A 25,577-nucleotide genomic window follows, 5' to 3' on the forward strand; every position below is an offset into this window, starting at 1 on the left:
CATATCATCATAGTAACATATCTACAATACTCCCCCAATAGGAATATCATCAGCATTCATGCTTCCAAAAATCTTGCAACAAACTTAGTCATGAATATAACATATCTACAATACTCCCCCATAGGAATATCATTAGTGTTCATGCTTCCAACAATCTCATAACATGCCTCACATTTTGCGATCTGTCCAAACACTAGGGACCATTGGCTCTGATATCATTTGATGCAAAAGGGTACTCTCCTCTATCCCACAGCACAAATGCCAAAATACAAATATAAACTCTCCGCAACAATATATTAATCATCAAATTTTCAGACACATTATTAACAACAAAGGTCTGCCAATGGTCTTTCTCTTCATTCTCAACTGCAACCCCTCTTCTCTTCTATACAATTTATCAAACTGCTCGCTTGCCCTATGCAACCAACTTCTTAGTCTTCCTATCCATACACCTTTTTAATCTGTTTTTTTGGCAATCTTACATGGTCTCTCATTCGAGACTAGCACCAATTTTTGGGAGGCTCTTCCCCTTTGCGTAACCCCTTTGACCCTTTCCTCTTGGATTACTCCGTCCTTTTTTGTGCATGATTTCTCTTCTTGTGCATTGGTTGCCATCTAATGTTCAAATCTAAAAGAAAATATGATTGAGTCTTCCAATCTTCTTGTTTTCGTGTTCCTACTTCCATTGTTTGGAATCTTGTCAAGAACATAATTTTGTTAACTCCAATCTCCAGAGGCATCAGAACTACTAATCTAGTGCTTCCCTCTGGCCTCAACATTCCACATGGCCTTTTTTTTCAAAGCTTACTCTTGTCAGTGTTCTTGGGATGCATTCTTCACAACTTCTCCCTTCTTCCTGCTACACATAGTTCTCAAAACATTGCCTCTTGTTTATGATTTGATGGACATCCATGTCCTGAATTGAAACTCTTATCTCACAGGTTGATCACAAAGAACAGAGGCTAAATTTTAACTTGTTTATTTTCAGCCCGCTAAAACAAATCGAAAACAAACTGAAAATTTTATTTATTTATTTATTGAGTGGTTCTGAAGGCTTGTCTACTTCATAGCACTAAGAAAGTTTTTAGGGATTTGACTCTCCTCTCATCTCTTGATATTATTGGTAGGGGTGGACTGAGAAGTACTTGGCTGCTTGGCAAGAGTATTGTGACTATTATTAACATAGAAATACTTTATTTGGGATGAAGAGAGACCCATCATGGGAAAGGTGGTCTTGTACGACACTGAGGACCTCAATGTGACACTAACACCAGTTTACTACTAAAAAAAATCAGTACCTAAAGTGCTTGGTTGTAAGTTTTTAAAAAGATTTGCACGGTCATGCAAAGAACAAGTTAGCATATTTTGCATGACAATGCAATTTATTAAAAATAAATACAAAAATATTTGAAGTGGAGTTGATGCTGTAAATAAACTGCTTGCAAGCCAAGCATGCTCTAAATACCAAAGATAAATTATTTAGAAAAACACAATCCATGTTCTTTGGATATCATATAATTATCTTTTCTTAATGAGAGTCTGCTTCTCAAATACAAACAGAGGGAATCAAAACTAAAGCTCACAATCCAAGAGAAAGAATCCCTTTTTCTAGATAGGAGAAAAGTAAAATCTTCCAACAATATGCAAGCACAACATGCAATTAGAAGTGTGGGATTGTATGCACCCTAAAATGGTCACCTAAACTATGGGCCCCCTATCTTCAATTTATCAATTTCCCGAATCAAATTATCAATTTCCTGAATCAATGCATTGCAATATTTTATTAAATCAATTCAAATCATTTTCCTGGATCAAATTGCAATTAATTTAATTATTTCAACATTTCCTAAGGTTTGATCATCTTATTCTAAGTCTTATTTAATTAAAAGAAAATTTCTCTTATAATTAAATAAAATAGCTCCTATTTAATTAAAAGAACCTGCTCCTTGTTAATTAAATAAAATCCCCACTTAAATCTCTCTTTACGATGAAAAAATGAAATAAATTAAACAAAAATAAATAAATAAATCTTTTTTTCTCTACACTTAAATGCACATATTTCTAAGTGGGATTCCTTAATTTTCTTTTTCCACTTTCTTGTCAAACACTCTTCTTTTCTCTTTGGTGGAATTTTGTCTCACACGAATCAAACTTTATTATCCCATATTGGTTGTGAGAAGCCTCGGGAATCTCCACAATTGACTATATAAGGAGCCCTCTCCTTCTCATTTCATAATAAGAAGAATAGATGTTAGTTGCTATAGAAGATTTTATTGTTATGTTACAGGTTTGGAGAGCGATTTTGGAGGAGTTTGAGCATTAGGGTTTGGATATTAGAGCTTCATTGCAACTTCTCTCGTCTTCTCCTCTCATGCATCCATGGTTTCCATCATCATGTTTCATTATTGCATTTTCATATTAGCTTAGATTCATATTTATTTTCATAAATTAATATTGCAGTGTTATTTTCTTTTATAGATTAGATTTCCTTTCTTGCATTGTTATCATTTAGATTAGCTTGCATTTTTATTTGCATGCATATTTTGATATTTGAATCTCTCGTTTTATGGTGTACTTGCATGGGCACAAACTAGATCAAACTGAGGGGCTCTATTACAAACCCTTGCACTCCATGAATAGAGAGCTATGAGTCGCCATTTGAGACCTCATTCTTAAGCAATCTCGGATATAATGACTCATAGAAGTGTGTCAACATTTTAGCACACAGGGATAAAGACCATATATATGTAAATAACATATGAATGAAGCAAGAGAATAAAGGAAACTATATGACTAACCACAAAGAGCATGCAAGCTTAGGGGAGATTCTTCAAATACTTGGGTCTTTTTATTTGACTTTTTGATGAGATTCTTTGCATATATGTTTTGGACCTATTTCTAGTTTGATAAATTCATATAGATGAAGTTGTACTTGGTACTTGAATTTGTAAAGACAATAACAGTCTCCCTGTGATTAGTTCCTTTTACCTGAAATTATGAGATTCTTTGAATTGGACCACAACTATTTTTCTTTCTTCTTCATAGTATCTTTGATTCAAATTTGGTGATTCACTTTCTTCTTCTTCTTGAAGGTCTTGCTTAGCTTCATTTTACTTAGTTTCTCTTGTCCAGCTAAGAAATATTCAACTTCTTTTCAATTCGATGATCACTCCTTGAAGGCTTCTCCACCACCAAAAACATAACCTGTAATATGCAGAGGGGCCAGGAAAATAACATTTGGTAATGATAACTAGAGACCAAAGCTTTACTTTTTCATGCAGTTTGAATAATATTTCTGTTTCCATGACATTGAGATTAATTTTTTTTTAAACAATGTTCTTTGTTGTTGAATATCCAAAAACCATGTATATTGTACCATGTGCACTGGTTACTCCTACATTCTTAATGGTTCATTTTATCATCTTGATTGTCTACCATTATAATAACTTGTCCTTCTGTTGAGTAGAGTCAAGGGTAGGAAAGTCTTCCTTTGTACATTATTAGGTCAATGAATTTGTTTATTTTCTTTGTTGTTACAAATAGCTATGAAATCATTTTATATGCCTTTTACTAGCTAGCTCCAGAATAGAATGAGATTTTAGATTTTGTTAGTTTCATTTTGAAGTTATTCATACTAGTAACAACCTTTACATGACATATATTGGCTTTGGAAATGTGACCAGATACTGCAAAACTTTCTCATCCATATGAGGACAGAATACGACATTTGTTGGAACATCCTCCACATACTTCACAAGTCAGTTCAATGAGTGATCTGTTAAGCACGGATGGACCTTATACATGGATCCAAGAAAGATCCGAGTTAGAAGTTCTTTCCCAGCTATTATCATGTGAGCATGTCTTTGCAGTAGATACAGAACAACACAGTTTGAGATCATTTCTTGGTTTTACTGCTCTAATTCAGGTTTTTATATTTCTATTTTAGTAATTCGCTTTTGCTGAATAATTGTATTCAAATTTGGAAATATTATTTCTTACTTTATTTAAATTATGTACATTTAACAGATATCGACCCAGAAGGAAGACTACCTTGTGGATGCTATTGCACTGCATGATGATATGCATTTACTACAATCGGTCTTTGCTAATCCTCAGATTTGTAAGGTGGTTTATAGATTTGTTTCCTTCTATCATTTATGTCATATGTATAACCATTGAAGCAATTGGTAATCTGTGTTTATGTCATAGTTCAAAATCTTGTTCTTTGCCACTTCTTGGTAAGGCAAAAAAAAGTTCTCGGCAAATAAGAGAGATAAATCGGCAACTTCTTGGGAAAATACCGGGAATTTAAAAAATGACTTAAATTAATTAGAAATGCATTTTTTTTACAAAATTCAATCAAGAGATGCATCTAATGAGTCAACATTTGTGTAAACATACCAAACAAGCTGATATATATATATATATATATATATATATATATATATATATATATATATATATATATATATATATATATAAATGCAATATGTAACAAAATCGCATCCTCATGTGGAATGCCATAGTCAAAGACATTGAACTCTGAAGAAAACTAAAATAACAAATTTTCTTTGTAAAAAGATAAGAAAATGCAAATGTCAAGTACAATATGAAACTAGTCTACATCTTCCTCTTCCCCTTCCTGGTAGCTCTAGTAAAAACTAGTCCACTTCAAATCCACTTGCAAACAGTCTACAAGACTGCCAAAGACTTTCTCTCCACCAAAACCCTTCTCTTCTACTCCAAACACTTAAAATTGTGGGCGAGTCAATGGGCGTCGCAACTTTACTGGTGAGACCTGTGAGAAGTGGTCAACTTCTTGCCAAGATTTTAAGGTCTTCTCGCCATCAATTTCTTGAGTGAAAACCTTAAGTTTTCTCATTTTGCAAAAGTTCTCATGAGAAGCAGAGATATCTGCCACTTCTCAGAGAGATTTTAATCTATGGTTTATGTTATGGATTAGCTTCACTTTCGTATCATTGCATATTTTTTTGGCTTTTGGGTTATAATCTATAAAAGAAATTTCAATACAGAATTTTGTATTAGCTCTATATTATTTGCAGTTGTACTGTTTGCTTTTGTGTGGTCCTTTCTTTTCCAATTACCTTTACACTGGGTTCTTCCACTTATGATATTTGGCTTCAACATTGACAATTTAGCCTTTGGTCATGTCTAAAATGGTATATTTGATTTGATTGTTTTTTGTTATGGACGAACATAGTAGACAGATTACACTAATCATAGAAGTAGCTACGACCCACATTCACATTCAAAGTTATTGGAGAAGTTAGAAAGTTGAATTCTTTAGCAATGAAATCACAAATATACAAATATCACCTTAATCTTTGGGACTACCAGCTTGACCACATAAATATCATCTTTGTCTTAAATAAGGAATATTGTTGTTGCTTATGAATAATTTGTGCACAATAGTTATATTGTAGTAGCTACATGTTTAATTTCTGTTTTGCATGTAAGAGTGCTATCTTTTTTCTAGTTTAGTTTTTTTGATGGGGAATGCTCACTAATTATCACCATCTTTTCTCATACATAAATGATATTTTAGTTGCTTGCATTTTACATTAATGTTTTGCATGTAAGAGCGAATGAGCTTTTGATACATAGCTTAGGATAATAGATAATCTTTTCCTCTCTTTTATTTCCTTTTTTCATAATAATATTCTTGTATTTAAAGATTGGGCACATTTGTGCCAAAAATTTCTCACCATCCAACTATAGCCTAAAAATCATAATGTTTAAGATTTATAAATCTTAAAAACTCAAATGCTAATAATAGAAAAGGTCAAAATTAAAATGCAACTTTGACTTTTAGATGTTGTCCTTGTTGGTGTTGTTGTTTGTAGCTGTAGAGAGATATCTTAATTACTAAGTGGATGGTGCTCTTCTATATACACATGTTTGGAAATATGAAAAGACATGCAACATGCAAAGAGACATGGGTTTGGAAATATGAAAAGATTTGCATTTGGAAAATAAAGAGACCTTGGATTATGATTGAAGAGTCTCTCAATTAAAGTTATATATGACTTCTTTGTGTGATAAGTGTAGTATTCAATTACAAGCATTATATTCAGACCTCTATTATTTAATAAAAGAGATATTTGTTGTGTGGTTAGGTTTTCCCCATAACTTGGAGGGTTTTCCCACGATTAATTGTTGTATCTTTTTGCATCTTAATGTTCTTTATTTTTGATTATAGTGGTTTATCTTTTTTTTTCCGACAAAACATTAACATGGTATCAGAGCGGGTTAGATAAGAACAAATTAGGGACTTTCTCTTGTTCATTAGTTTTACTGTGTTGCAGATTGTGATGTGTATTTTGTAGGCAATTTCTAAGTTTTGAATTTATTGAAGTGTTAGAGATCTGTTCGTTAAGTTTTCTTTGCTTTCTATCTTCTTGTATTCATCTTCGATTTTCAACCGTATTATCATTGTATTTTGAACTCCTGTCCTAGTTGCCTTCATTCCTCTCTACTGTTTGTGAGTTTTATTGTGCATCTTTGTGTGTCTTCATGTGCTGAAGTGTTTTTGATGAGCCCTGTCATTTATTCTAACAAAGCATTTCATGCGCTACATTGTTACATGCTGACAAGGCATTTGTTCATGTATTGTTGGATTGTATCTTCAAAACCGACAATCAGGTTTCAGACACATTATATTCTTGAATTGTCATGTTTTATTATTTTCGTTTCTCCTTATCTGTGGGATGGTTAACATAATTTCTCTGATAGCCCCTTTTAGGAGTTGGTTCTTCAGGTCTGAATTTGAAAATTGGTTTGCAATGGTCTTATTTTCAAAATCTTAGAGCAGGAATTTATCATCTAAAACCCTAAGTTAGAAAGAGAAGGTTTCACCTTTATTTTAATTTCAAACATCTTTTCAAGGGTTTTATTTTGCGAAAGAGAAGGTTTTATTTAAAAAAAATGTCATATCCTCAGCCTTTTGTGATTTTATTTCACCTATCTTTTTGTCGTGAACATTTAATTCTATCAGATCCTGTGAAATTTCAAATGCTTGATAATTTGTTACCTTTGGTGGACCCATGTTACTGTTTGCTTCATGACCGTCAGATTGTGGTTGGGTCAACGGATGTCGCTTTTTCGCTATTGAGATGTACGAGAGTTTTATTCACTACGAGAAAGCGACCTTCCAACATGTGTCCAATGGGGCCATCAAGTGCAATAGTTGAAGGTTGTTGTGGACTGTTGGATCTTGATCAGATCAAGGGTTGTGTTGTCGCTGTAGCAAGATGTGTGAGCTTTACATATAGCGACATAGCGACAAAATGACACGTGTATGCAGTGGGGCCCTAGTGTTGAAGGAAGTTGGGAATGGATTGCAGGGATGATGGACATGTGTCAAGATCAGAATTGCCCATAGCAGGATGGTGAGATTTCTGAGAGTTTGTTTGAGACCATTGATCTTGGTCATGATCAATGTTCGTCACGTTAACGCTTAAAGAAAAAGCACAGTGTTTAACTATTGTGACAATGCAACAATGTGCCACGCGTCCGTGGTGGGTCCTAAGTGGCTGAAGGACTTGCGGGATCTTTGGCTATGTTCAGATGTGTCCACTGGGTAAAATCCTAAGTGAGTTGTTTACTTGAAAAATTATAGAAGATGGTTTGTTGTTGATCGTTGGATCGAGAGGAGATCAACGACTATCGTGTTGCCGCTATGAAAAGTGCAAGATTATTAAGCAACACGACAATGCGACATTATGCCACGTGTCCTAGGTAGGTCAATAAGTAATGTTCTCAAATGAATCTAAGGCCATTGATGTGAAAGAAGATCAACGATCGTCGCATTGTTGCCAAGACAAGAAGCATGATGATTATTCATTGTGAGAATGCGCCACGTGTCTTTGGTGGGACCGAAAGTGTTGTTGAGCTTAGTATTTTTTTTTGTATTCGGATGTTTCCACATGGCAGGATCTGTGATGAAGTATTTGTTTGGAAAGTTGCGGGCAGTGAGTGGTTGTTTACCGTTGGATCACAAGCAGATCTACGGACCTCGCATATTCGTTATAAGAAGATGCAGGTTTTTTACCCATAGCGACAATGCGACAATGCGACACATGTCCTTGGAGGGCCAGTTGGGTTATGGCAAATAAAAGTTTGTTCAACCGTCAAATTGAGCAAAGATTGACAGATGTCTTAATGTCGTTGTAGGAGAATTGCTCAAGGTTTAACTGTAGCGACAATGCGACCTTTTGACACGTGTCCCTTGTGGGCATGGCCATTGTGAAATATCAATAGATATTCCAATCGTTGGATTAGATGTCAACAAACGTCACTATGTTGCTGAGAAAAGATGCTCGGATATTAAATAATGCGACTATGCGATGGGATGCCACATGTCCCCCATGTGAGCCAGCTATGAAATAAAACACTGAGAAGAACAGGTTTAATTTGTACTGCCTAATGTAAACAAATCTTTGGACATCGTTTCGTCGCTATTAAAACATGCAAGGTCTTTAACCATAGCGACAAAGCGACGTTGCGCCATGTGTCCTTGGGTTTCCAACAAGTACAACGAGGACTCGTAAAGACAAAGTTTATTCCAGCTGGTGAGATATGATTGGTTTGACTACCACATCAACATGCATAAGGATGATTCAGCGATGGATTTCAATTGCGGCCATCATAGACGTTATTAATCGATGGTCTATTTTCAAAATCACCCCCAAAATATGCATACCCATTCTTTGCAACACATTAATGGTGAATTAATTATCCTTGTGTGAGTATAATCTGAAAATATAATGCGCATGCATCATATCTTGTTTTGCAAAAGAGTAATCGAGTATCAGAGTAGAGCGAAAGGAGCTAGAAATTTAGTGCTAGAAGATTGGGAATTGTTGCAATGAGAAAAAATGAAAATACTTTAGTAAGTTCCTATTCTTGTCTTGATAAAGAAATTTGTTTGTGTGAAAGTTTTCATATTTCTTGAAGATGCCTCCCAGACGAGATTTCTCTGGAAAGGTAGATTACTAGCACAAGAATGTTTATGATGACTTCCTTGAACAATTGAATGCTTCGACAAATGATTCAGCTAAGGGTAAGGAATTGGTTCCCAAAGCCCCTAGATTAAAGATTGATGAGGGTTTGTATGATGAGGGAAAATTGCTGACAGACATCCATGGGTAGATTAAAGATTGATGAGGGTTTGTATGATGAGGGAAAATTGCCGATAGACATCCATGGGTGGTTTGGAATTGTTTAAGAAATGGTTTTCTTAATTAAAACAAGACACCCCACCACAATAATGTATGGGAGTTTGATGTTGGTAGACTTATCATACCAAGAGTTTTCATAGATGTAGATTTGTTGACTATGCTTGCCAAGAGATATGACCCTTTGTTACAATTGATGAGAAAACATTCTGGAGATGGTCTTTTTAAAGTTACAACAGATGTAATTAGAGAAGTTTTCATGCTGAACCCTAACACTGCCCTACATGAGGAGATTGATTTTGGGAAATTGCAAGCGAATTATGATGCTCAAATAGTCTACCTCAAGAGTGGGCCACTTCAGGAGCACTTTGCCAAAGTGGGAAATCTAACTTTGGTTACATCATCCACCCCATAACCTTTGATGAAGAAGTATTTTAATCCTAGAGCATAGGTATTGTATGTTTCTCTGTGCAAAATTTTTGATATAGACGAGCAAGAATATGTCCCAGTGCCTTTGATTTATATGATAGCCTAGATCCTTCAATACAAAATGACTTCAATACAAAATGAACTCAATTTTTGATTTTGCTTCTTATCTGGCGGAGGAGATCCATAATGGACTGATTGGAATAAGTAAATGTAAAGTTGATAAACCCTTTGGATGGTATTCCATGCTCATGTACATGTGCCTATTTAAAGGATCTTTTGTTTTTGAGAAAGAAATGAAATAGGAAAAAGAACGTGAAGGTGAGAAAATGCCTGTGCAACTATGGAGTGCTGATATGTCTTGGGAAGTGACAGAGGCCGGTTTTGTTAGGTTTGATAGATACTTTGCATCAAAGATGAGGGCACTGTTAGTAGAAGTCAACCCTCGAATCCCTGAGCTCCTGTTGGAATTAATCAAACTAAAGGAATATGCTATTATAATTAGGGAGATACCATCCCTTACCTTGTATCTATTGTTTTTAGAATCTATGGTTTCCAAGGTAGACCTCATGTATTACCCAACCAAGTTCCTCTCAAGGTAGGTGTTGTTGAGTTTTTATGGCAAGTTGGAGGATTGGAGGAAAGAGAATTGGTTGGGAGGTCAAGAGGAACAATCTTTCCTAGTTTCACTATGGCCCGCTAATTCCTGATAAGAAAGGGTGGATGGAAGCACTTAGGAATTTTTTTGGATAAATATCAAATGGCCTAGTCCTATCCTAGGTTTGCAAATCTTGAGGGTTTTTACGAAATGTTCAGAGAAAGGACTAAGGCTAGGAGTTATGGTCATAATTTCTATTACCCTGAAGAAGTTATAAGGAATGAATTCTCTTTGCAAGAGCAAGAGGTGAAGAAAGAAAAATGGCAAGTCTTCAAAAAGGTAATGGATTTTATAAATGCTTTGGATAGGGATTATGATCCATCAAAGGATATAAAGTTTTGGTGTGACAAATTAAGTAAGTTAATGTCACATTTTGCTGAATCATGCAAGTATTGAATGAGAAGAAAGAAGCCCTAACCAATACATATCTAGAAAGGGAAAAGGAGGTAATGAAGAAGCTCACCAGCACCCCTGTCATGAATCCAGGACAATACACCCTCCAAAGAAGAACTGGATATATTGTGGTTCGAAACATAAATGTACACCCTGTTCTAGTATACCAGAGACAATATTCAAAAAGCCCTCCCTTAGAGCCATCTGTAAAGAGATAGAAGTTAGAAGTGGGGACTTCTTCAAGGGTCGAGGAATATTCATCTTCCCAAACTCCCATGCACTTTGACAGTGAGCACACAATAAGGGAGCAATTGAGGCAGATGGGAGGCCATAATAATGTATTGATAACAACAACAAAATTAGAGGAAGGAATGCTTTAGGAGCCCCCAATGCCTGTTCTGGACCTCACAGTTGAGGATTGTAAAGGAAAATAGATCCTGTTATTGAACAGGCTTCCAAGAAATTTATTTCTGATGATGATTTTGCAAAGTCAAGAGCATTCATTCAATTCTTGTAGAGAGTTAACACTTCAAATTTTGAGGCAAAATGCAATAAATTGAAAGTAGAGCAACCTGGTAAAGAGGATTCTGTAATTGAAAAGGAGGTAAAAGAAGAATTAATGCAAAATTTTGATAAAATAACCCCTGAAGCAGGAAGGCAGTTACTAAAAGATGCTGGTGTTTTGATACTTCCTTAATGGGATATTGCAAATGCCATGTTTATGCTATCAGCAAGGAAAAGGAAACAAAATTTAGAATAGAGGAAGATGCCAAGGAGGCTCATAAGGGGGTAAAATATAGTGGAGACCACCAAGTATTAGTAAAGTTGTCACTACAAAAGAGGAATAAATCCAGGCTTCAAGAGGTTTTTGATGCAAAACACATAGGAGGCCTGATGGTCTATAGGGTATCAGAGATCGACAGTGAACAGTCAGCCCTAATGAATACAGAATTGGCCGATTTTAATGTGGATGTGGCCAGGAAGGATAAACAAAAGTTAATTGATTTGAATACCAGGTTTGGAAGCTTATGATGAAAGAGGTAGAAAGATTAGTGAAATGGAAAAGATCATTGCTAGATTTGAGAGGCAACAAGGGAAAATAAAAGTGGTAGAAGGACCAGCTCAAGCAATTATTGCAACATCTCCTGCTCCACATCCTCCTACTGCACCTATTGTTGAAATTCCAGACGCTCCTCAACATCCAGAATATTATACTAAAGAGGAGTTGGAAGAAGAAAATGCCAAACTCAAAGCTGCACAAGTAGAAGCATTACAAAGATATGAGGATAAAATCAGGGGTTCAATTCTATTTTTTTGTTGATCGTGTTAATTGACCTTCATTTAATTATGAAATGTCCAAGCTAGTGAGCATGTGGACTGAGTTAAATAAGAATGAAGTTGTTTTGAGACAAAATCTGGACAAGTGGATCAATAGAGAACAAGAGGTAACTAATTTTTGTGTTAATATAATTGATAAAACTGATACTAGCACATGGATTGAAAGAGCATATGATCAGACTACTGATCTGCTGGATTTTGATACAAGAACAGAGATACTCCAGGGAAAAATGAAAACATGTTTCTCTAGGTATGTTAATAAGAGTTATGATCTTTTCCCTCATGTCCTAAGTAACCCAACTGATATCAAACCAAAGGAAGCATGGGTAAATGAATTGAAAGAAATTGTGAGCTTAAGAATGAATGACACTATAAATAAAGAAGATAACATTTGGTTTACAAGGATAGTTGAAGAGATCGTGAATGTCCAAGTATTTTTTGTTTCTTTTGAGCCCAAGTTTGAAAAGTTAAAGAGAATGGGGAAGAATATCATGACTAAGGAGAAAGAGATCCTCAATTTTAATTGGCCAGATGATTCAGTTTGTGGTGAATGGGTAGCAAAATATTCTTGAATAACAAAATCTTTACAGATGGTGATAGAAGATAAATCACAAGACCCAGACAGAACTGAAAAGGAACAACCATTTGTAGAAAATGTTTAGCAGGAGGAGAAAGATGCATAGTCAAAACTAAGGGTGAAGATAAACAAAAACAAAGCCAAGAAGAAGAAGAGGTGGCCCCACAACCTGCAGAGGAAACAAAAGAAACACAGGAACAAAAGGTTGTTACTGAAAAGAAAAAAACCGAAGAGGCCCTTGCCCCACCAAAAAGTACTGACAGCTAGGATGCATGGCGGCTAATGATTATCAGGAAAAAGAAGGCAGTTATTATAATAGGATACCTTACTTTTGTGGTTCATCACTATGGCTATACCTATATAACAAATCATGAAACTACTTTCAAATCACATGAAATAAGCCACATGTATTTAGATCAGCTGTCCCATGGGTGAATGATAATGACTTTTTGTCTTTAAATGTAACCATCTTTTGTAAAAGGACAGGTGTCCTTTACCCTCTCATTTTGAAGCTCGTTGCAACCCACCTATATAAGTGAGTTCCCAAGGCTAGAGAAGGGTCCGATTTTTCATTTTGAATGATATATACTTTCATGTTTTGGAGTTGGTCCATAGCTGTATAGTCTTTTTGTCCCAGGAATGCCATTAATGGAAGGGCAAAGTTAAATTGCTGAATCTGTCTGAGTTCTCTAACTCAAGTTGATACAAAATTGTATATTTTCAAAGAAGATATTACAAAAGCATTTACTGGCTGGTTACTCAATTTAGATCTTGTCTCTTCTTGAGTTGCTTTTAAGTTTATGAAATTTGATGACAATGTCTATCAAATCTCAGTTATGATTCACTGTGGATTATATCTAAGTTAATATTTTTCTGATAATCTAATGGATTATGTAAATGCTTTATGTGAGTTTGGAAAATTGAGAGTTAAAGATCATGATAAGAATGAGATTTTAGATTGAGTATTGTTTTCCTTTGCACAAAGTGATAGGATAGATCTGATCTTATGTGTCAAAGTTTTGTGAGTAATAGCCCAATGGATAAGGCATTGATCATGTCTAGAATTGGTAAAATTTGGATGGACTATATAGCTTAAAATTAATCAATCAAATCTTTAAATTTATTTGTTGTAGATTTTGAAAGTATAGCTTGCACTTGATTTGAGGAGTCTTTAGGGTTTGAGGAATTAACCATCTTACATCCCTTCTTCAGTCCTTAAATTAGAAGAATCATAGGCACTCATCTGTTATTGTGAAATTTATATTAAAAAAAATTGAAAAATATATTGAAGACTTACGAATTCTAAGGTACACCCACTTGAATCTTGCAGAATTCAAAAGGAAGCAGAGTAAAATAGTCTTAATTGTTGGCTCTTTTGATTTTCCTTTAGAATACTTGTTATGGTTTTTGGCTATCTCTTAGGTACTTTGTGCAATTTCAAAAGGTGGTTAAAATCTTGTCAAATCAGGAGCCAATAGGGTCATTGTCTTCATATTTGTAATTGTTGTCTATTTATTTTGAAGAGGCTCTTCGTCTTGCTTAGAGGGTATTCTCATGTGGCTTGTATGTACTACACAAAAGGGAGAGTGTTTTCTTAAGTGTTAAGATTTTTTTTTTTTGCACTGACTATTTTAGTAAGATTGATCTCCGTCAGTAATCATTCATACTTGACATCCATGCCAATCATGATGAATATTCAAGTGTCATCGGTTTCCTTGTGATTAGGTGGTTCTTATGTCTAGCATAATATATATTGGTGTTTGGAACTGTTGTCGATTTTTTTGTGTCAGGTTATGCTTAGCAAGTGAGACAGGCTACGCGAGTGATTCTTGACAGGTTGTGACATGATTATGGTGACATCTGAATCCTGTGTTTGAAAGGAATTTAATGTAGCCAATGAAACTTCCAAATGTTTATTTTTGCAGAAGAAATTAATTTTGGTTGCGATCGACATGGTGGATGGGAGTTCAAAATTAGGGGGTTATGTGATATAGTCAACATGCTCAATAATGGTTGTTGAGAATGAGGCAGTTCAAAATTATCGCGAGCATTGCCTTCATCCCATATGAATTCAAGGGAAGTCTCAAGAGCAAACTATGTATGTGGTTTCAATGAAAAGTTGGAAATCCGCTTTCTGGAAGAAGTCGCAAGAGTTTTAAAACATTCATCATCATTCGATAACCCAACATTGTCTCCCAATTCGGCAACCATCATCTACAAATGCCCAATGTTGATCACACAATATATTTATGTGGATATGGGATGTGAAAATCTCAACATCCTCACAGGTTATCGAAGGATATTTGAGGTCGGTCATTGGTTTATAAAGCGCGATACCCAGGCCATCTTCCATGCCAAAATACTGAATGATTAAATTAGTATTAGTCAATGTTACTCGGGTGCGTGCACCTGGGTCAAAACCCCGACGCACCTAGTGCGCGTAAGCACTCTGTGTGGGTGCATCATGCACCTGAGTACCCCCGTCGGGAGATTTTCAGCTGCCGCACCCGTCGAGCACCCAGGTGGGACGCGGTGCTCGGGTGCTTGGGTGTGCGGGTGCTTCGAGAAGATGGCCGAAAAAAAGTCAAAAATAAAGTGTTTTTGCATTTTTTTAGTTTTTAGTTTTTTAGGCATGCTAACCCTAATTGGGTGTGGGTCCCATGTGGTCTATTTGAAGGTTTAATAAGACCAATAGATGGTGATTCCATTCTCATTATTGAAATTTTGTCATTTTGTTGATTGTACTCACTTTGATATGGCTATGATACATTATTATTATTTCACTGTTTCATGCTATTTAGCTCATTGTCATCATGGGCATCTTTATGATATATGATATTCATAGAATCATATTTGGACAATGAATTTTGAATCTTGCATCTTGAACTAAGTTAATTTGTTAAATGGTCATCAATAATGGTTATGAAGTTTCAAGTTTCAAGTTTGAACTTATTAAATATTTATGGTTTGTGAATCGCATATCAATTTTCTCTATTCATTGTATTCAACTATATTTGATATGTTAATGTTATTTAATAAATTGAAGTATCATTTCATAATTAGCATTTTCAGTCATATATATTATATATATATACTATGCAACCCACTCCCCCCCTCCCCCGCCTCCGCACCCTCGCCGTCCCCAAATTGAGGCCATTCTTTTCCCTCACCCGAAACTCGTCCTGACGTCCCCTCGCACCGCCACACCCCCGTGCCGAGGTAACACTGGTATTAGTTGATATAGGAATAAGATTAGTTATTTGTGTCAAGCGACATGTTGATTGGTTCACAACTCTATAAGATGCTAAACACAAACATACAACATTTTTTTATGATTAGAACATTATCGATTGAATTGTTTGTGATACATGAGTGGTTATGAGAAACAGGGATCAAAACAATCTTCCATCATTGGCATATCAACTGATGTTCAAATTCTTCCATGATTAGTAAGAGATTCTGTTTTTTTTTCATTCATAGCAAAGTTTACATCATAGGAAGAGGGTTAGTCCTTTATAGTTGTCAATAAATCTGTTGAAGCAATTCTCATTACATTGTATGTGTAGAAAGTATATTGCAGCATTCTGTGTCTGATCATCAAAGAATATTGTGAAATATATTTTTTTTCCATATCTTTTTCTAATGGCACTTCTCACCAAGGAACTTAAAGATCTATTAGAATGGTAGAGAATTGCATATGCGATTGATTTCCATATTTCAAAACTTTAGATCAATTAATGATATAGAAGTATGTTCCTATAAAGTTGTGCTTATTAAACCCTCATTTTGATAGACTCTGTTGCCCATGAGAACAAGGCATTGATCCTTATATCGTCAAGAGATAATCATTTGATTTATAATTTGAAGATGATGATTATTTTTTCTTTCCATAGTTAAAGAATCAATTCACTTATTGCTACAGTTTATCAAACTTTTCTATTTTAAAGCATTTATACTTTCAGCAAATACAATTTCAGAGATTAGTAAGTTTGATTTTAAAATCTGCATGCTAAAGGTCTTCTTAATTTCTCTCCATTTAGAAGAGACTTTGGTTGTATTTGTGATAAGATTATCTGCTGTAAAGAACTTGAGGCCAAAAAAGTGGCTTAGGAGTAGACATACCCGCCTTGGTCTTGCAGAGCTAGAAGTGTAGAAGACGAAGATCATTTAGATCAAGTCTTGTCAAGTTGGTCATAACCAAATGGATATACCAATATTGAGTTGGTAAGATTCATAGGCTTCCTTTTTGATGTTTTGGGAACCAACAGGTTCCCTGCTTCACTACTGTCTTACCTGCTCCACTTTGTCAATGCCCTTAAATAGTAAATAAATGCAACATGCGAATGTAATGTCCCCTTTTGGGACATTAGAAAATTTAAAGGACATATTCATATGATATTAAAATTGACTATGAAAGCGTGGACTCAAAATATAAAAGGTCAATTTAATATTCAAATTGGGCTAAAAATGTCAAGTAGAGATAAGACGAAAAGCCAGGAGGGAAGTCGAAGAGTCACAACTGTGAGGATAAAAGGAGAAGAGACTCATTGTTTTGGTATGTTTTGATTTATGATTCAAATTTCAGTTTCTCTCTTGCAAGAGTTATTTAGAAAGCTTCAACTTTCAGCCAGTGTGAGAATGTAGCCCCTCGTGCCGATAGACAGTGGAAGCAAACCCATTGTCTGTGGGGACGTCACTTCATGTGTCTCGTATGTGCTTATAGGTTTTTCTCTTAGTGTTCCAATCTGACTGTAAAACTGTGTTTAAGATTGGAGTCTAAATGTTGGTTATTGTATTGTTGTTGTATAATGCAATAACATGTTTTTGAGGGGTATTATGAGAGTTTACTAGTTTTCTACTGGTGGTTTGTAACACATTTTCATATGCTTGAATCCTGAATATTATTTTGAAAAGAATGGGTTTATATCTATTGAAGAATCTACTAGTTTCTATTACTGTTTCGTTATACATCTACCTATGTTTTAGTTCTGAATATATTTTTGAAAAAAGAAATCAGGTCAAATATCTGTTTGGGATATTTCAGTGGTATTAGAGTTGTACATCTTGCCAACTTGTGAAACAAACTTTCAGCCTGTGAAACATATTTTTAGGAAATTTTAATGAGAGTGCCAAACCTGCCACCCTGTAGGTTTGTTTTGCATTTGTGAGCAAATCAGAAATCACATAGTTTCCAGGATTATATTATTGTTGTTATTGCAAAAGTGTTTTGGCAAGTTGTGGACGACATTCAAATGAGTCAATTATAATAGCCAGTGAATTTTGTGGTTAATTGTGGTAGCATAGACACCTGATTGGATTCAGTTGGCGGCCAAGCTAGTATTCATCAGAGCAGTTGTTAACACTGAAAGATTAACATTGAAGGGTTTTATCGGGGTTGAAGACTAGAAATACTTTATTTAACTTATATATCTTCTGTTGAGATACTAAGTCTCAATCCAATATTCTTTAGGCGTATTATATTTGGGCGTCCAATACCATAGTCGTGGCTACAAGAATGCAATTAAGCCTTTAGCTGAAGAAAAACATAGAATAATATACGCTTTGTTAGAATATCGATTTATTGTTTAAAAATATTGTTCTAATCAGACAGAGAGGATCTGTGAGATAATTCCCAATGTCGTAACTTCTTGTGGAGAACTTTTTATTAAGAAAATACTCCCTTAGAAGTTACAAGATCTATCAGCGTCTAATCATTGCATTTTTAGAGTGGAGTTTCTTTGTATGTTTGTCATAAGCACTGAGAGGCAAGGACTATGGTCACTTCATAGCCAATATTAAGAGGTAATACATTGTCTTGAGTATAGTCTTCCGTTGGCACTGGTTCATGTCTTAGACAGGTTCCTCCTAGTAACGAATAGATAGTAGGGTTGACGTGGGAGTTGAGGGCACAGGCCAGTACCCATACTTAATCCCACAATGAACTTCCACACGAGAACTACAGGACAGTGGTCAGCCGAGCAGGAGATGGCAGTGAAATCAGAACGCAAAGACTGCTGGTGATTGCGGGAGACTTCCAGGTGGACTCATAGCATCCTTATATGGCAGTTGCAAGGGTATTCCCTCCTCTAGCAGACAATGCCCTTCACCTTAATGGGGCATAATTTTCAAATGAAGGGAAACGATGTCGGGAGATATGTGGCAGAGAAACATAAAATTTTGACTATAGTTTCCATTTAAAATTCGTGTGCATATGGGTTATCATTGATGAAATATTTTTCCTCATTATCGAGTCTACAGTTTTAGGCTTAGATTTGCTAAAGTCGATTCACACAAGGGCTAATAGATCCTATAGAGAACAGTTACTAGCCTTGAGAATTCACCCTTTGTGGTGATTGTTATTCCACCTGACCACCAACAGTGCCTCCTCTCTAAGCGATAGTTATGGAATTTGCATGTATAAGTAACTGTTGTTAAAATTCACGCCACCAGTTGTTATCCGGGTAGAGCAAGCAGAAGGTTGACTAGATAATTTGCCGATTCAAGAATCGGCAGTAGACGGAGTAACAAAATGAAGGAGCATAGTACCCCTGAGTCCAGCAGAGGTTGTACATCAATAGGCTGCAACAAAGATTAAGTAGTCTACTAGAATTAGTATACAAAATGTATCTTCATACTTACAGATGCCCATGCAAGTATCCTATTTGCAACTGGTAGTTTTGTAATGGTTCTGGAAGCCTCCTGTCAAATATAACAATGATAAAATGAAAACATAATGTTTCGAATTCTGCAATGATTACAAATAATCTCTTTCGGCCTTTCTGACTATACTATAATTAAAAGTTTTTGTTGGCGTCAATTGTTGCTATTTTTCTGGGCTTGCGAGTTGTCAGATATGCATAGATTTGGATACTATTCACCTAAAACAACAAGGACATGTTGATATTGAAAACTCTCTAGTATTCACTCCAGAGAGACTACCGTGGATGGGAGTTATTGTTTACACTTGGCTAGGTCGAGCATTTCTCTAAAATTGTTGGCAAATCATTATATTAAGTTTTTTGGATAACAAGACAATCTTCCTAATTGTTGTTGTGGTGCCTTCATTAGATTAAACTGAATTGCGTGTTTAATATGGGAGCCTAATGGATTACATTGATATTAAGAAATTCTGTACGTTCATGATGGTTGGGTCACACTAAAATAACACATCTACAAGAAGCTGTTGACAGTGCTAATGCCAGTTGCATACAGGCTTCATGTGATCATGATTTGGAAGGATATACAATTTTTTTCCAAATGACAAAATTAATTTACCTTCAACAACTCCAATTTTGAGTATGCTCTAGAAATGGGATCTAGGTGTTGACCGAATGTATCTATGGCTAGTTGAGGATGTTGTTGTAGTTCTACTCAGTTTGAGACTGGATCCGAGGATAATCAGAGTTGTACAGTCTATAGGTGCAGTGATATTTCATAGATTTGTATGGGATCCAAGGGATCGGATTGATGGATGGGTTGCAAGGTGACACCTTGCTTTGCAGTGTGGCCGGATTTGTTTTCAGAGTGAGCTACAGAGCTACCTGTAGATTCATATGGGATCTTGGTACTGATTGCTTGAGGGCAAGCAATATTGAAGAGGGAAGATTTGTAATGTCCCCTTTTTGGGACATTAGAAAATTTAAAGGACATATTCATATGATATTAAAATTGACTATGAAAGTGTGGACTCAAAATATAAAAGGTCAATTTAATATTCAAAGTGGGCTAAAAATGACAAGGAGAGATAAGACGAAAAGCCAGGAGGGAAGTCGAAGAGTCACAACTGTGAGGATAAAAGGAGAAGAGACTCATTCTTTTGGTATGTTTGGATTTACGATTCAGATTTTAGTTTCTCTCTTGTGAGAGTTATTCAGAAAGCTTCAACTTTCAGCCAGTGTGAGGATGTAGCCCCTCGTGCCGATAGACAGTGGACGCAAACCCATTGTCCGTGGAGACGTCACTTTAGGTGTCACATATGCGCTTACAGATTTTTTCTCTTAGTGTTCCAATCTGACTGTGAAACTGTGTTTAAGATTAGAGTCTAAATGTTGGTTATTGTATTGCTGTTGTATAATGCAATAACATATTTTTGAGAAGTTTTATGCGAGTTTACTGGTTTTCTATTGTTAGTTTGTAGCGCATTTTCGTATGCTTGAATCTTGAATATTATTTTGAAAAGAATGGGTTTATATCTATTGAAGAATCTATTGGTTTCTATTACTGTTTCGTTATACATCTGCTTATGTTTTATTTCTGAATATAGTTTTGAAAAAAGAAATCAGGTCAATATCTGTTTGAGATATTTCAGCAAAGTCTACAGTCTAAAAATTCATAGGATGTTTCTTCATGAGTAGCACGTAGCAAGATAATTTGCCGCAGTACTGGTGGCAATATGCTTTTTTTGCTTCACCCCACTCGACCAATAATTCTCTTAAGTGGAACACAAATAATTTGTATCTTATATCATTCCTACAGTATTGATTGAATTCAGATAGACTGCGTTGGTTGAAGAAGATATTGAAACATTAATCAACGACTTGTCTATTAGTGTGCTGAAGATATTTGCGACCCATTTCTCTGTACCTATCTTTTCACTTATCAATAATTGACTAAAGATCAACGACTTCCCATGTCAAAATTGGTTCTCATAAGTCATTAATAAAAGAGGCATTGAACCCTTGACAGGACACACCAATTGCATCGATTAATGTTTGCCATTAAAAGGGTCTAAAACCATAATAGAAAATTTTAATAATTGAAAAGAGAAGATGAAAAAATTCCACAATTTTTAAACAAAGTTATGAATAGAAAACATTAGAATTAAAAATAAAACATGAGACTTAAAAAAGAAAAATGCTAACTTTTAATATTCTACACGGGATATTTCACCCCAATTTTCTCACAATGCAATTTTCAAAATACAACAAATAATTTTATACTATAAAAAACTAGCAAAATACTCATACAAAAGTACTTCTGAATTCATTAATGCATTATAAACCAACAATACAATAACATAACATAGAAATCTAACCTTACTGAACAACAACAGTTAGATTAGAAAGCAAATAGAAATTGACCTGTAATTCCAACTGTGAACTTTGATGTGAATCCACCACATAGATGAATTGGGTTTGCATCCAATCCACCCGAGCATAAATTTTCTGCAAATTCTTTAACTGAATCAAACTTATATAATGCCTCCTTTGGACTTGCTGTAGATAACTTCAAAGTTCTGTCTTGAATGAATTTATAAATATAAATCTGGAAATATCTTTTCCTTTTGCAAGTTGTATTTTGGCAGTATTGACTAAGGAGCAAACTTTATTGTTTTCTTGTGTGCTCTTAGACTTCAATCATACCCATAATAAATATAGAAATCAAGGGACATGTCCTTACAAGGGACATGTCCCTTCCAAAGTCTACTTTGACTCATCCCTAGAAGTCGGCAACTTTTTCCACGAAACAACAAGTTTAATCATAAACTAACACAAAGGAGTTTAGTTAGATGTAAACTAGTATTTAAGGATAGGCGCCGATATCCTTAAGAGGATAATGCAATGACTTTGGATCAATATATATATATCATGCAAGATCAGATCAGATCAGATCGATTTGTTATCAGATCAGCATGATTGAAAGTTTCGGACTTAATACTCCCTCTTAACTTGATGATTATACTGAGAGATATCATATCTAGCAACATCAATAAAGATGAACAAGCAAGAATTGATACTCTATATCTATCTGAATCTTCTTAGCATGTGGTATTAGAACACATGATACAATGTCATATTTCTAAACCTGTGATATGACAAATCACTGCTACTAGTGATAACAGTATTGCAAATAATACAATATACAGGATAAATCCGGAGAATAATTAAATTCTTCATTTATCCAAGTTGTGACTCATAGATATTGGTATTCTTATATCACAACATGATCCTGAGTTAAGATCTACCAAAATACAGGATAAACTCTGGAGAATAATAAATTCTTCCTTTATCCAAATTGTGACTTATAGACATAGCAATGCCTACATCACAATGTGATCTTGAACTCATCTAGATCTTACAGTAGAACTCTATTGTTTAGTACATTATCTAAGAGATCGTCATCTCTCATAATGTCTTTTATACAAGTGTTCATTATCTCAGAGATCGTCACCTCTTAAATAATGAATACAAATGGTGGAGCCCATAACAGTCAATAGCTTGACAATAAAATGATTTTAATAATAATTTAAAGAATACAAATGAATTACAATTCAACCATACCGAGTCTTTTCCTGAAGTGATCTATCTTCACTCTAGAGAGAGGTTTGGTGAGAATATCTGTTGTCTGATCTGCAGTGCAAATGTATTCTAATTTTACAGTATTCCTGTCTACCATATCTCTTACATAATGGTAAGAAATTTTAATATGCTTGGACCTGTAATGAAAAACTGGATTCATTGAAAGCTTGATGGAACTCTGATTATCGCAATGAATAATCGTAGGATTCATCAATTGACCAAATAATCCCACAAGTAACTTCCTTAGCCAAATTGCTTTTAGGGAGGCCATCACTGCTGCAATGTATTCGGCTTCTATGGAGCTTTGTGCTATTGAAGACTGTTCTCTGCATATCCAAGATATCATTGCTGATCCTAAACTGAAACAACATTTTGAAGTACTTTTTTTGTCTTTAACACTTCCACTCCAATATGAGTCAGTGAATCCATGTAAATCTATGTCAACTTTCTCATATTTGAGCCCAAGATTAAGAGTGCCTTGTAAATATCTCATAATGTGTTTTATTGCAACTAGGTGAATCTCCTTTGGCTCACACATAAACTGACTTAAGGCATTAACAACATAGCAAATATTAGGTCTTGTATTTACCAAGTACATAAGGGACCCAATCATTTGTCTGTAGAGAGCAGAATCTATCGAAGGTGATTCTGCTGCTACTTCTTTAAATTTATGTAGATTAGTCTAGATTGGAGAAGACATAGACTTGCAATTCCACATTCCAAATCTCTTCAAAATATCTAATGTATACTTCCCTTGATTAAGTATAATGTTGTCTGAATTCTGTCGTACTTCCAGTCCTAGGAAGTAACGAAGGAGTCCCACGTCTTTCATCTTGAATTCTCTAATTAGATCTTTTTTGCATTGATCTATGAAATGATCATCACCTATTATTAGTAGATCATCAACATACAATATCAGAATTACCTTATCATCTTTATCTCTTTTATAATATAAATTTGGATAGGCTTCATTTTTGGAGAATTCTAAGCCGGTGATATACTAATCAATTCTTTCATACCAAGCCCTTGGAGCTTGCTTAAGCCCATAGAGAGCTTTCTTGAGCCTACAAACAAAAACATTTGAATCATGAGTTTCAAATTCTTCAAGTTGCTCCAAATATACTTATTTTGTAATCTTTCCATTTAGGAATGCTGTTTTTTACATCCATTTGATGTACTTTCCATCCCTTTGATGTAGCAGTGGCTAGGATTGCTCTTACAGTGGTGTATCTGACAACAGAAGCAAAAGTTTCTTCATAATCAATTCCTTCTTTCTGAGAGAATCCTCTAGCTACAAATCTTGGCTTTATATTTTTCAATGGTACCGTTAGCAACATGCTTTATTTTAAATATCCACTTGGAAGAAACAACAGATTTTCCTTTGGGTCTAGGAACAATTTCTGAAATATCATTCTTCATAATAGATTGATATTCTTTTGTTGTAGCTTCTTTCCAAGTTGTATGTCTAATAGCATTTGAAGTATTGGTTGGTTCTGATTTAGACAAATCATTCATGTTTGCTATATAACTAGAAAATCTTTTGGGTCTTTTGCTTTCTTTGAGTGTTCCAAAAGGTGCAGCAAAGTCTTGTGCTTCCTCGACTGTTTTAATGGCCCAAGTGGTCTTTTCTTTGAATTTTGAGTTTCTCCAAGATTTAGGTTTTGAATTTCATCTTCAATTTCTTCCATGTTCTCCCTCTGAGACTCAGACTCAGTATTTCTTTCAGAACTAGGTAAAGCAGAGGGTTCCTCTGAACTTAGGGCTCTTTTGAATGCTAGATCTTCTTCAAAAATTACATCCCTACTAAGTTCAATATTTTTTTGTCCAGGTGTGAAAATCCTATATGCTTTAGATGTACTATACCCTACAAAAATGCCTTTCCTCTCGGAGGGTTCTAACTGAGTTCTCTTTTTTTTTGGAACATGGATATATACAGGGCACCCAAAAATCCTAAAATGACTTATATTGGGTTTAACTTTAGTAAAGACTTCTTCAAAAGTTTTATCTCTAAGGTAGGAGTGAGGGCTTCTGTTTTGAATATAGACAACAGTACAAGAGACTTTTACCCAAAGAAAGTATTCTAGATTCTGATCAAATATCATAGCTTTAGTAGCTTCTATAATTGTTCTATTCTTTCTTTCTGGCTACCCCATTTTGTTCTAGGTTATAAGGAACTATATACTACCTCTTAATTCCTGTATTTTTACAAAACCTTTTAAACAAATATGAGTGTATTCCCCTCCATTATCAATTCTAAGAGTTTTAATTTTATGTCATGATAAATTTTCAGTTAATGTTTTAAATTCTTTAAATCTCTTTATGATTTCTTTTGATTTTTTGCATTTTGAGAAGTAAATCCAAGTTATCCTAGAGAAGTCATCTATGAACAAAATATAGTACTAGAATCCTCCAAGAGAAGGAACAGACATAGGTCCACATAAATCTTAATGGATTAATTGCAAAACATTGTGGGTTTTTCTAGTGCTATCATGAAATGGACTTTTGGTGTTCTTACCCATAGCGCACCCTTTGCATATGCATTAGTGATTTTTATTTAGTGTAGGTAAACCAATAACCATCTTCTCTATAGTTGATAAAGTTTTGAAATTTAGATGTTCTAATCTTCTGTGCCATATTTCATTTATGTCTGCAGCTTCATGAATTAAGCCTTGAATCGGTCGACTAGGTCC

General features: G+C 34.9%; 1 protein-coding gene across 4 annotated transcripts in view; it reads left to right on the plus strand.

The window, feature by feature from the left end:
• The window catches only part of LOC149561967 (Polynucleotidyl transferase, ribonuclease H fold protein with HRDC domain-containing protein), a 228,701-nt gene that overhangs the window by 29,987 nt on the left and 173,137 nt on the right, over positions 1-25,577 (plus strand). For all 4 annotated transcript variants that reach the window (XM_089825492.1, XM_089825490.1, XM_089825493.1 and 1 more), the window contains exons 2-3: positions 3,684-3,925; positions 4,027-4,125. In XM_089825492.1, coding sequence (XP_089681618.1) covers positions 3,684-3,925; positions 4,027-4,125 — 341 coding nt within the window. The remainder of the gene's footprint in view (positions 1-3,683; positions 3,926-4,026; positions 4,126-25,577) is intronic.

The sequence above is a fragment of the Cupressus sempervirens genome, chromosome 4 (assembly GCF_028749045.1).
Source record: "Cupressus sempervirens isolate cs-2001-9-10 chromosome 4, ASM2874904v1, whole genome shotgun sequence".
Lineage (NCBI taxonomy): Eukaryota > Viridiplantae > Streptophyta > Pinopsida > Cupressales > Cupressaceae > Cupressus > Cupressus sempervirens.